The sequence below is a fragment of the Pseudorca crassidens genome, chromosome 2 (genome assembly GCF_039906515.1).
Source record: "Pseudorca crassidens isolate mPseCra1 chromosome 2, mPseCra1.hap1, whole genome shotgun sequence".
Classification (NCBI taxonomy): domain Eukaryota; kingdom Metazoa; phylum Chordata; class Mammalia; order Artiodactyla; family Delphinidae; genus Pseudorca; species Pseudorca crassidens.
This window is the reverse complement of record NC_090297.1, coordinates 149,823,919-149,837,538: the sequence shown is the minus strand read 5'-3', so window position 1 is coordinate 149,837,538 and position 13,620 is coordinate 149,823,919. Positions and strand designations below refer to the sequence as shown.

The window sequence follows — 13,620 nt, the reverse complement described above, 5'->3', positions numbered from 1 at the left end:
TGTCCCAACCTAAGAAGAGACATCAAGTCACAGATTGAAGAAGGATTATGAACCCCAAGCAGGATAAATACAAAGAAAATTACATGTAGGCACATTAGAGTAAAGTTGCTGAAAACTATGACAGAGAGAAATCTTAAAAACAGCCAAAGGGGGGAAAAAAAGGCATATTACCTTCAAAGGAGAGATAGCAAAGCTGACAGCTGACTTCACAACGGAAACAATAAAAGAAAAGAGACAGCAGAGTGATGCTGAAAGAAATAACCTTCAAAAATGAAGGTGAGGGCTTCCCTGGTGGCGCAGTGGTTGAGAGTCTGCCTGCCGATGCAGGGGACACGGGTTCGTGCCCCGGTCCGGGAGGATCCCGCATGCCGCGGAGCGGCTGGGCCCGTGAGCCGTGGCCGCTGGGCCTGCGCGTCCGGAGCCTGTGCTCCGCAACGGGAGAGGCCGCGACAGTGAAAGGCCCGCGTACCGCAAAAAAAAAAAAAAAAAATGAAGGTGAACTAGACAGTTTCAGACAAGAAAAATCGAATATAACTTATCGTCAGCAGAACTTGCACTAAAAGAAATACTGAATGGTATTCTTTAGGCAGAAATAAAATGAATCCCAGATAGAAGCTTGGAGATGCAGGAAAAAGTGAAGAGAAACAAAAAGTATACATCTAAATGAATACTGACTTTAAAAAAATAATTTATTGCAGGGTTTTAAACATACATAAAATTAATGTAAATGGCAACAATAGAATCTGTGCCCAGGCAGAGATGGGGAAATAGGTTTAAAGGTATTGTCCTGGGAGTGGTAAGAGTATTAATTTATATTAGACTTTGGCAAGTCAAGGATGTATGTTATAATTTAGGGTTATCACTAAAGAAATAGTATCTCAACCAATCTAAGAGAGGGGGAAACTTGATAAATAAAAACTAGCCAAAAGATGGTAAGAAAGATTCTGGTAAAGAGAAAACTATAGGAATATAGAACACAGCAGTGGCTTCCAGGGATTAAGGGTAGAGGAGAGTTTGACAATAAAGGGGCAGCATGAGTGAATTTTTTGGTGGGTGATGGAACTGTTCTATGTCTTAACTGTGGTGGTGGTTACCCACTTTGTACATTTGTGTACAGAGAATAAACCAAGAGTGACTTTTACTGATTTTTTTTAATTAGAAGGAAAAAAGAAGGTAAAAAATGAGAGAAAATAGAACAAATAGCATACAGCTAGTTGGTGGATTTAAACCTAAATGTATCAGTAATTACAATGACTGTAAACAGACTCATGCAGAATTAAAAAACAGATTTTAAACAAACAAAACTGAAACATGAAAAGCCGCACCTTAAATATAAGGATATAGACAGAGTTAAATATAAGGATATAGAAAGAGTTAAAGCAAAATGATGGGAAAAGATAGTTCTGATAAAATCAGACAAGATAGATTTTAATGCAAAAAGTATTATTAGAGATAAAGAAGGATATTTCATAATAATTAAAGATTCAAGTTACCGGGAAGAATCAATAATGCGAACTTAAAACATATAAATCAAAAATGGATGGAATTAAAAGGAGAAATAGACAAATCATCAACCCCAGTGGGAGGCTTAATACACCTGACTTCCTGAATAATCAAATAGACAAAACACACACACACACACACACAAAATCCGTAAAGATAAAGAAGATTTGAAAAACAATGAACAAACCTGGCCTAAATGACATATATGGGCCCTATGCCTGGCAACTGCAGTCAGATACACGTTCTATTGGTGGACCTGGAAAATTTATAAAGCCTGAAGTGAAGAGGAAAAATTGAAGCACTTAGAGCTGGGGAATGGAAATCGTCAGTTCCAAACTCTGGACATCCTCCTTCTCACAATTCACTGATTTTTCACTGGGGATGAGGGAAGGTGCCCTTCTCCAAGGACGTAGATTTTTTTAACTGTCCGTAGACTGATGGGAGTGGCTGCGCATGTGGACACAGTGTGGACAAAGACGAAAGGGTACAGACCACCACTGTCACTGAAGAAAGCTGTCCAGACTCAGAGCTCCACCCCAGCCCCAAGGAAATGCATTCTAATCTTCTGCCAGTGAAGAACTCTATTTATCTCCCAGAGTTGGCTTTTTTGCTCCTCTCCGGTCCAACTCTGGCACCTGAAGTATCAAGATGCTCTTTCCATAATTAAACCCTCTGCTCCTCCTTTTCTCTGGAAGGTGGGATTCTAAGACAACTCCAAAAGTAGAACTACACAGATCCCTCAATGAACTGACTTTGCTGCCAGGTTCCTCTTTAAAGTATCTAATCAGCGATTTTCCCAGCAACCCAGGCATTTCCTGTATGGGTGCTGCTGACTATTTTACTTCCTACCAGGCCGCCTCCCATGCCGTGTTCATGCTGCCAGCTTTCAGATGAGCTCTATTAACTCCTATGCTTCCAGCCTCCTCGCAGTCAACTGGGAGCCACAGGGGTATTCTTCCCATCACCCAGTTCCTGGAATTCCTTACTGTAGACGGGCATATGCTTACATCCACCATATCATTCTGGCTTTTTGGTTTTTTTTTTCTTTCTTGCCCAGTTCCAACCCATTGATTATTTTTCCTCTAGAGTCCATTTTACAGCTGCCGAGAGATTTGTGCTCTCATGTTGCCTGTTTGTCTTTGTGTCTTTTGTCCCCTGTGTCCCAGTCTACCCAAGGATGCCATGGTCATCAAGACACCATTTCTATGCCTTTAGTGTCCTGACCGGGAGATGGGGTGATCACTCATCTTCAATACGACCTCAAGAAATCCTTTGGCACTGGAGATCAGGGCCTAAAGACATTATTACACTCCCACTGAAATCATTATCCAGAAGAGTTAAAGATGGAAATTTGCCAAGAGAAGCATCATAGTGGTGGTTTAAGAAATGAAGCCTCAGACTTGATTGTCTCCTTTTAAGGGATGTTGCTTTCAGCTTATTTTTTAGTATTAGAATAGGCCATTCCAAGAGATTGAAACAACTATGGGGGAACATTCAGATTCTTATAGGTCTTTGTTTTAGACTCTGCCATCTGAGGTCTTGGGAGAGCAGAGGACCTTCAGCCTCTTCCTGTCCCCCTACCCCCACCCCACCCCTGCCCTAGTCCAGTGGGACTCAGCCTTGTTCGAATCATATGTTTCCCTGACAAGAGGCTCTGGTCAGTTGTAACAGAGCATAGTAAGCGTCCACAGGAGGTAGAAATTGAATCCATAGCGTTCACTGTCATGGCAAAGAATGGATTTTCTCCCAGGGCCCACTAGCATTACTGTGGGTTATTAAGTCTGACTACTCACACATTCCAGAACTTCTGGGAAAGCCTTAAGGAAATCGCTTTCAGAAACAAGTGCCCTAGAGGAGAAAGCTCTTGGATTTCATTAAACCAGAACTTAGTAATGGGCATTCTTTGTCTTCTCTGACCTAGACAGTAGGGAGATCCTACCTTTGGACATTTAATTTATGACCCCAATTGAACCAAGTCCCAGTTGTGCATCTGAGAAGGATCTTTCCTGTTTAATCTACCTAGAGAGATAGAAAGTAAATCTATTCTTTTTATTTTGCCTCTACAGCCACTGCCCCACACCCCCCGCCAATTTCTTCCTTTTTGCTAAACACCTACCCTTCCCCCTTAGGAAAACTTCATATTTCTTACAGAGTTATTCTTACTTTGGTTCTTACTGAAACTGGGGAGGGGAATAGATTGTGCATCAGCAGCATGAGGAAAACCAAAGACTCTTCTTCCCTGTGGTTGATAGAGCCCCTCCACTGGAGGGATTTAGCTGCAGTTCTGCCTGGGGATTAGCTTCTGGGAGCCTTCCCAATTCCACATACCATGATCATTATATGTTTTGGGGGTACATCAGGAGGCAGCACATTGGTGGAAAAGAGCTTTCAAGTGGGTGTTAAGAGGGCTGGATTCTAATATTAATAATAGCTAACAGGGGCTTCCCTGGTGGCACAGTGGTTGAGAGTCCGCCTGCTGATGCAGGGGACACAGGTTCGTGCCCCGGTCCGGGAAGATCCCACATGCCGCGGAGCGGCTGGGCCTGTGAGCCATGGCCGCTGAGCCTGCGCGTCCAGAGCCTGTGCTCCGCAACAGGAGAGGCCACAACAGTGAGAGGCCCGCGTACCGCAAAAAATAAATAAATAAATTTAAAAAATGGTTAACATTTATTGAGCATACTAAGTGCTAGATTCTACCTTAATCACTTTACATGGATTATCTCATTATTATCCTATTTTACAGATGCAGAAGCTGAGGCATAGTGGTTAAACAATTTACCCAAGGTGATACAAATGGGAGGTAGAAGCAGGAGTCAAACCCTGCTCTAGTGCCTGCATGTTTCACCCTCTTTGAATACTGCATGTGGTCCCAGACAGGATACTGGATAGCTGTGCGACCCCAGAAAAGTCATTTCAACTTTTTGGGCTCATCTGTGAACTGTAACCTGAGGGAGTTCACGTGGATAACTTCTGATGGAGTTTCCACTTTCAGTAATCTACGTGAAGTAAACGCAGCTATATTGTTTTATTCTTGTGATTATGTGAAAGCATAATGTTTAAGTCTAAAAGTTTACCTAATTGATTCAATAACTGGTTACCTTACTGGCTGCTGTGTACAAAGCAGTGGGCTGGGCACTTAAGAAATATGGTTTTAAAAGTTATAATCTGTCGCTTTCATTAGTTTTAGATGGTTTCATATTTTAGTAGCTTTGGGATTTTTTTAGATTAAGTTTTTTAGATAATTAAACAGGAATCTAATTGAGAAACCAGTTGTGTTTCAAAAGACAAATTCCGAGACGGGTATTGGGTCTCAGACTGTGTCAGGTTTCTGACATTTTCTTTTATTCTCTTAAAATATGACTCTTGTTACTGAGAGAATTTAACTACACCCATTCACTTCTGAGTGAAGGAGCACCTGGTGAGTTTTTTAGTTTGTATGGTTCTGAGAAGCTCAAGAGACTCTTTAAAAATGAAATGTGACTGCTTTGGGAGTCACTTATACTGAAGCAGTATCTTTACAACCTGAAATATCTGTTAGAAACTTAGAAAGGCAAATTCAAAGAAGGGATTTGCTATGTAATAGCAAGATTTTTTTGAAATCATGTTTCTGGCAAGCTAGATTCAATATCTAGCTTGCTCTGGAGTTAAGTGTGGAAACCTCTTGGCTGAGATAGAAACAAATTCATCTTGAACTAGAAAACTAACTTAAGAAGTTCCATTTCTAGTAATGCTTTTGAGACTGGAATAGTTGCATTCTGATAGGCTCAGATATCAGCTTAATGTCCATCTTTCTCAGTAGACTGTAAACTTTTAAACTGTTTTGTATACTACTATATTTCCAGTTAAACCACAAGTACTTGACACATAATAGGTGTTCTATAAATATTTGCCAATGGACTCTTTATTGATCACTCCTTAAAAATACAGCATTTCCGCCTTTGCCAGGACCTAGTAATTGAACCTGCTTCAAAACATGCAGTTAGCCACCTTGAGAGCCAAGTTACTTAGCACTTGTCTTGGTTGGTGGGCTTCAGTCCTCAATCCACTATTTTCTTTATCAATGCCCCAAGTAGCGTGTCCAGTATTTTTAAACCTGTGTATAATGACTCATTGATTAGTTGTAAAATGAATTTAGTGAATTATGACTAACATTAAAAAAATTGAAGAGGAGAAAAGAATAGGAAAAATCAGAATGCACTGCACATAAAAAGGACCTTTACTGTAGACACACACATGTTATACTGGATTACAATTTTTAAAATGTATTTTTTGAAATCCTGTTCTACCCTATCTTCAGAAGGTAAAAGCACTTCAGGTGTCTATTTCGTGGCAGCTCCCAGCCTACCTCTCTATAAGTGTCTTGCAATTCAGTATATTTGTATTTTATGCTACCATGGGCTCCCCAGAGCATAACCGGAGCACAGTCTTACTAGAGCCACCATGTGCTAGCTTAATCAGTGAGTGAAAGCTGAATAGAAAGAGTCCCCCCGCATAGATACAAGTATTGTGGCCATAGGGAAATCTAGAAATCACTCCTGAGCTCTGACCCGCAGGATCACCACACCCTGCACCCTCACGGCTGCATCCTGGACCACCTATTTTGATGGGCTGAGGAGGGGCCAGACACAGTGCCTACCATCACCTAGCACTAGCCCTGCTGCCACACAGCCACTCCTTTTAGCCCTGTCCTCCCCACCAAAAGTATTTCAGGCAAAGCTCCAGCTCTTGAAACTTGGCCACTTTGAAGTGGTGAGCCAGCGCCCCTGAAACTGACCCTACATCTGGTGGCACTTCTCCGGCTGTCAGAGCTTCATATAGGGTTCATGTCTCTTTCCTCTGAAACCTGTAAATGTAAATTCAATTTTACATTTTTTTAGGTCTTTTTAACAGTTGGTCTCAGAAGTATCTTTGGGGTAGGGAAGGGGGTGTAGCACTGGTGGAGGGAGATATATGCCCTTGAAAATTGGATTCCTTTTTGGAAATCTGCTGACACCAGCTAATCGGCAGAGAACTAAATGATCCTACTGTTTCTACCTGCTGACGGGCTCAGCCTTGGGACAGGGCTGAAATTAGCTCTCACCACATGGCAGAGACATGACTTCCTCTTTTTTTTTTTTCATACAAATAAGGGGTAATTTTGTCCCCTTCAGATAATAGAGCTTTGTAGTATAGATGGCCAGTAAACAACAGCCCCTCCTCCCCAACTTGGAAAGCATACTAGTGCTGAGCTAAGTACCTAGAGAATCAGGTAGTAGGTAATCTCCCTGATGAGCACTGGTTTGAAAACCCTTTCATAATCAGTGTTCTTTGGGAAATGCTCATAGACAAACCCATCCAAGCTCAGGAAATGTATTGCTCCAAAGTTGAGTGACCAGTGTCCCGGCAGCCCAGACCACAGAACCTCATGTGTCCTTACGTTTCTGCTGCTGCATCCTTTTTGTGAGTGAGGAGGTTTCAGGACTTGATGGTCTTTGGGAAATGAGGCTGTGTGTTTCGGTTCTGTTGGCCAGTGCTGTTATCTGTTGGAAAAGGAGGATTCCCTGCCCATTTTGTAAGCACACAGCTGGCAGGTCTGTTACAATCTCACTGCCTTCCAATCAGCCCCGCCCCGGCAGCAGGCAGAGTGGGGGCCTGTGAAACACACTGGCCAGACAGTTGTGGTGAGTTTCAAAATAAAAGCTCCCTCCTGAGCACACCATGGCACTTCCTATCCCAGAGAACCAGCATTCACTGTGCCACATCTCTGGTCTAAATTTAAGCATCTCTTCTTCTTCTTCTTTTTTTTTTTTTCCAGGCAAAGATTACTATGCGAACATTTAAGAGAAAAATTTTGCCCAAAGTAATTTTTTCCCTCGACTTCTATTTGGTTTCCTGCAATGTTTAGATGACTCATTCTCTTCCAAGAAATTTTAAAGAAAAGAGATGCAGGCTATATGATAGGGCACAAAGACTGCTCTGTAAATTCTCTTTCTCTTTTCTGCCTAGAAATCCCTTAGCTTTTTTTTTTTTTTTTTCCGGTACGCGGGCCTCTCATTGTTGTGGCCTCTCCCGTTGCGGAGCACAGGCTCCGGACGCGCAGGCTCAGCGGCCATGGCTCACGGGCCCAGCCACTCCGCGGCATGTGGGATCATTGCCGGACCGGGGCACAAACCCGTGTCCCCTGCATCGGCAGGCGGACTCTCAACCACTGCGCCACCAGGGAAGCCCCCTTGCTGTTTGTTATAGGAAACGGAAAGGCTCCACAGTCTGCGTTGTCATGGACTCGGCCTCATCAGGTCCTGTTGTTCCCAGGAATAAATGTCTTCCTTGTCTTTGGGTGGGTCCCCCTTGTAGCGTCCCAGCTCTGACAACTGCTCCACAGCAGCCGCCAGCACGGAAGCCCTTCTGGGATCGCTGGGGCCACGCTTGCCCCCAGAGGCACACAGTTAAGGTTTCTGAAATACAGAACGGTGGCGTTTTATCGTCTGCGCAAGGAGAGGTACAGGCTATTTCCTGCCTCTCTCCTCGAGTCAGAATTTCTCCCAATTGCTGGGGACTTTATCATAACTGTAACCTGGCTAACAGCACGTGTGTTCCCAGCCCAGCCCGCAGCCAGAGGGAGAGTAAGTCAGAATCACTTCAGCAGCCTGTTCAAATAAACAGGGATAATAGTTGAGTCGGTCCTTTTCCAACTAATCAGTACACGAAAGGAAACATCTGCCCGGGCTTAATTGCTGTTTGATTGGTTATGCTTTTTCTCCCCCTCTCCTTCCCACCTCTTCTGGGGACTAGGTTATTTAAGTCATGGGTAAGCAGCAGGGTAGAGGAATGGGAGTTTTCTCCTGTAACCTCTGCCATCTAAACAGCAGGAGGTGTAAGAGAGGCTGGGAGGCTGGCAGGGGGAGTTGGCCTGGAGGCAGGAGGGCAGGGTGTTTGGTAATGATACTCATGGTCACTTCCTGGCCTTGTTGCTGATCTGTGGCTGGTTGGTGAGTCATTTTGCCTCACTTCAACTCCTTGGGCCTCTGCTGCTTCAATGGAGCTCAGCTCTCCTCACAATGGGAGGGAGAGGTTGGTATGTGAGATCCTGGAAAAAGACGTTTCCTCTTACGGCTTCTTCCAGCGGTTGAGGGCATTGAATGAGAGTCATTTGGGAATAGTAAATTTAAGGCTAGCAAGATACTCCTGAAGCCATCCATTTGGTAGAGCATCTTTTTTTTTTTTTTTAATTTTATTTATTTATTTTTGGCTGTGTTGGGTCTTCATTTCTGTGCGTGGGCTTTCTTCTAGTTGCGGCGAGCAGGGGCCACTCTTCATCGTGATGCACGGGCCTCTCACTGTCGCGGCCTCTCTTGTTGCGGAGCACAAGCTCCAGACGTGCAGTTTCAGTAGTTGTGGCTCATGGGCCTAGTTGCTCCGCGGCATGTGGGATCTTCCCAGACCAGGGCTCAAACCTGTGTCCCCTGCATTGGCAGGCAGACTCTCAACCACTGTGCCACCGGGGAAGCCCTGTAGCGCATCTTGGTCCCTAAGGAGAACGTGCTGATTATCTTGTGCTCTGTTGAGGAAGGCCAACCCCCCGTACACTGAAGTGGGGGTGTTGGAATCTAATGTGGACTCAAGAAGCCAGGCAAAGGATGGCAAAGAATTATAGAATGGCAGAGGTTGGAAAAGACCTTAGGAACGTTTAAGCCAAAGACTTTCATTTTATGGAAAAGAAAACAGAGGTCCAGAGAGATGGACCAGGTTGTCCAAAGCTATTTTCCTGATAGTGGAGGAGCTGGAAATAGAAGAGTCTTGTGATTGCCAATTCAGGGCTCCCTCCATCCCTCTCCACACTACCAGGTGTAAAAATTCATGTCTGCTCACAACAAAGGTCACACATATGTTACATTCCATAATTAATTCCTTAATAGAAAAATGGCAAAGCATAAAGGAAGAGTGAAAATGACTGCTAAACATGTAAAAAAAGGTTTAGGCTCACTAGAATTAAAGGACTGCAAATTAAAAGAGGATACCATATCAAATTTTCAAGACAAAAAAAGTAAAAAACATTCTTATATGCTTCTATTGGTATTTTAAATGGGTACAGTTTTTTCCAAGGGCAATTTAATGGTGTAAGTTAGCAGTCTTTGACTCAGCAATGTTACTTCTAGGGGAAAATAATGACAGGTGTGTGCATAGATTATATACAAAGTAAGTAAATACAGCATGTTTTAGTACAAAAAATAGTAAGCAAAGTAAATGTCCAAGAATATAGGAACTACATCAATATAATCTATTATAATACTATAGAAGAATAATATGTAAGGAAATATTCACAACATATGTCTAAGTGGATAAGTTACAGTGTGTATAATGCAATCCCAATTCCATAAAAATTGTAGAGAGAAAAATGTATAACAAAGTCTAGAGTGGTGATTTCTTAGCGGTAGGAATTAAGGGTTGCTTTTTCTTTTTTGAGGTTTTCTACAGTTTTCTTATTTATTACAATAAATGTATATTCCTTTTGTAATCAGAAAAAAATATTTTTAAAGTCATATATCTTGAAAAAAAAAAGCAAGATCTTAAATTATTATGTTTCTGACATGCAGGACATCTTCCTTTCTTTGCCTGGGAGCTGAGCTGTACCAGGGGGTAGGTAGTATTATACCTTCTGTTAGAAGGGCATTGTTGGTATCTGATTTTTAGTAGGAAAGAACTAGAAGGAGCTGGCAGAAGATAAAACAAAGGTTTCCCCTCTCAATGACCCAGTGATGCCAATCAGTTTTATGTCCTGCTCTCGTGGGCTTGGCATAGAACACTCAGCATCAAAGGCGTGACTCATTTCCTTCCTGCTTCCTTATTCTTCTCTATTTCTACCCTTTTCCCCATGTAGTTAGATGCCAGCCCTGGGCGGCAGCAACGAAGAACCTGAGAGCCACCACTCCTTAAGATTAATCTGTTGGAGGCCCCTTAACGTATATCATCAGTATCAACATTAGCAACCAGTCATGTTTGAGGTACCACTGCCCTGGGAGTTTGAGGTAGAAATAAAGCAAGTAAGAGGTATAAATTCTTCTTGCTTGGAGGCTCCTATTTAGTCAGGTACTTGGAAGTCCTTGGATGTTTATATACGCATGCCTATCTCACCCTATTTCACATCTTACTTTCCTCCACAATTCTCAGGAAAGCCTGACTGCAAGGATTCAAGAAAGCTCGTCCCACCTAACAACTGTTGCCAAGTGGGTTGTGGCTTTCAGGCCTGCTCTTCGGGGACCAATTGAAAAATCAAAGGCTACAAGCCATTTTCCCTCCACGCGATTTCCTTTGCTAGGCTCTAGAAGGGGCACGTTTCATTTTATTAAAACTCTTTTAGTAATCTGACCATAATTTGGTCTGATCAGAGTGGTTATCTGATTTGCTGGGTTAAATAATGGGCCTTAATTGAGTCTGTGTTATTTGTAGAGCCCGTGCTGCCCTTGCCTTTGTTGCCCCCTCCTCCCTCCTTCTGTTTCCCAATTAACCTTCATTCCTCTTTCTTTGCAGAGTAAAGAAGTCGGCCAGCAGCTCCAAGATGATTTGATGAAGGTCCTGAATGAGCTCTACTCGGTAAATCAGCTGGGTTGCTTGGCTCTGTCACAAGCAGAGGGAAGCAGCGTTTGGCAGCTTGTGGCCATACTCACGTCAGCAACAGAACTGAGCTGAGGTTGAGGACAGTGCATGGTCCCCGCTAGGGATGACTTTACCCATCTCTTTTTTCACACTCTTATTTTCAAACTGGAATGAGCCCAAAGACACTTTCTCAAAATAAGATCTCTCTTCAGCTGTGCAAGCTAACGCTGGCTTCTTTGGGGGCATCATCACCAGAGACCAGCCAAGGCCTAGGTCACCAGCACAACTGACCCTCATTAACAGCAAATCAGGGACCCCCGAACCTAATGGCAAGGAGCATAGCTTGCATTGCTCCATGAATGATACTCGCCCTATTGGACAGGACCTGTTGTTCAAAGTTTTGCATCAGTTCTTGGATTGATCTCCTGGTTTGAGACTAGAACGAGTGATCTTACAGGGACGCAGAGTCCTAAATGCCCTTAACATAAGGGACCAGTTCAGGCAGAGAGAGCTTTGTATCGACTCCCTGGGGCTTTATAAAGGCCACGCCTCCACTAGTGAAGGGCCAGGCTTTGGGTTTGGAGAAGAAAACACAATTTGTTCTGAAGTGACTGGCACTTCAGGCACATGATGCCTGTGGCTGATGCGCGTTTCTTCATGCACTGGGAGATGGTGGGGGCTGTTTCTCCCCCAGCCGTGTTTCGTTAATTATAATTAAAACAAACACGCACACCTAGGAAATGCCTGCTGCCCTATAGGGAATATTACTATTGTGCAGCTAAAGCCTTTCAGGGCCCCCTTCTCCAGCTGGGCTGTGCCAGGCCTTTGTGTCATTCTCCAGGATTGCCCCATCCTGTTTTGGAGGTGAAATTGATTTCCTGTGTTTACTTGCTTATTCACTGCATTTTTTCTTTCTTTCTTTCTTTCTTTCTTCCTTTCTCTCTCTCTCTCTCTCTCTCTCTCTCTCTCTCTCTCTCTCTCTCTCTCTCTCTCCCCCCCCCTCCCTCCCTCCCTCCCTCCCTTCCTTCCTTTCTTTCTTTCTTTTTTTAAATTTACAGGAAGACAGGCAGTGGCAACATGTATCACAGGCATTTGGGATCAGAGAATTCCGTGTTCTTGATCCAAAAGCCTAGGTGTGGCCACTTTGTCATGGCAACTGTTAAGCGAGTAAATAGGGTAGGGTGGCCATCAGCTTTGTCTCCAGTGATGCTCAGTTTGTTTGCAATTTCTACTCTGTGACTCTTCTGCTCTGAAGCCAAGTAGATAGATGGTTCCCTTTGGTTCAGTTCCCAAGTTTTCATTTCTTTCAAATGAAGTTAAGGCTGTTTAAAAATAGGAGCATGTTGACGTGAACCTTTTTCAGACTGGATGAGTTTCCTGAACCCTCTGGTCTTTTAAATGCTTTACTTCTGCTCTTTATTTATTTTTAGAGCATCTTCTAGGCACGAAGAAGAGCTACTACTCCTTTCTCCTGGCAAATAATTCACTAAGATAGAAAATAACGCATGTAGTCATTATATGAATCCTTTTGTTTTCCCATAAGCATCTTGGGCCTCTGCTGCTGCCCTTTCTGGGGACGAGTCGGGTGGGTTATCAGCAAACTGCAAACCAGTATAAATCCAGTGTGCCACGTCTGCAGTGGGATTTGAGGCAGCAGAGGAAGAGCAGCATCTAGGGATCTGTTAACTTTCCTCTAAATTCTAGGTCTCCTAATATGCTGATTTTTTTAAACAAAAATAAATAAGTGAAAAGGCATAATATGTGTTGGAGTGAGAAAAAACCTTGGAACTCACTACTCTAAGGAGGGCCGAGCTGGCACCTTGGGCTATAGTCTTCAGGCCATCTGAAGTTGCCCAGGACTTCACTGGCCACTGTGAGGCCATAGTCCACGCAGAGCATAAAGTCTTCCCATTAGTGTGCAAACCAAGAATTGGCTGGGCTTGGTGTCCCCTTTCATTAGGTGAATTAGTACACAGTCTTAGAATCTATCCAAGGCCCAAACAAAAATTTGACATTTTCCTCTAGTAGGCAATGGGAAGAGAAAAAAGAGTAGAGAACACTGGAAAGTTCCAGAGAAGGAAGAACAGTCTGGTGCAGTGATTCTCAAGCAGGGGGATTTTTTCATGCAGGGGGACACTTGGAAATGTCTGCAGATGTTTGTAACTGTCACCGCTGGAGCAGAGGGTGCTGGAGGTCAGGGTGCAACTGAAATCTTATCATGCACAGGACAGCCCTCACAACAAAGAACTGTCTGGCTTAAAATGTCAATAGTACTAAGATTGACAAACCCTGGTCTAATGACTAGTCTCCTGAATTAGGCAACGCAGATTCTACCCAGTCTCCACCAGCTATATGATCTTGGGGGATGCTCCCGACCTCTGTTGAGCCCACTCTCCACATACTCCATGTGCTGGTGTCTCCATTTCCTTGGGAGTGGGGAGTTTGGGGGAGTCATGCTTCATGAAATATCAGACTATAGTTAAGGGTCAGATGAGTTTGCAGATTCTATAGGCCATTAGAAAGTTCAGAGAATAGAATGATGAG

At 43.5% G+C, this 13,620-nt stretch overlaps 1 protein-coding gene across 10 annotated transcripts in view; it reads left to right on the top strand.

Moving 5' to 3' along the window:
- The window catches only part of SRGAP2 (SLIT-ROBO Rho GTPase activating protein 2), a 238,155-nt gene that overhangs the window by 149,946 nt on the left and 74,589 nt on the right, over positions 1-13,620 (top strand). For all 10 annotated transcript variants that reach the window (XM_067729190.1, XM_067729188.1, XM_067729189.1 and 7 more), the window contains exon 5: positions 11,011-11,073. In XM_067729190.1, coding sequence (XP_067585291.1) covers positions 11,011-11,073 — 63 coding nt within the window. The remainder of the gene's footprint in view (positions 1-11,010; positions 11,074-13,620) is intronic.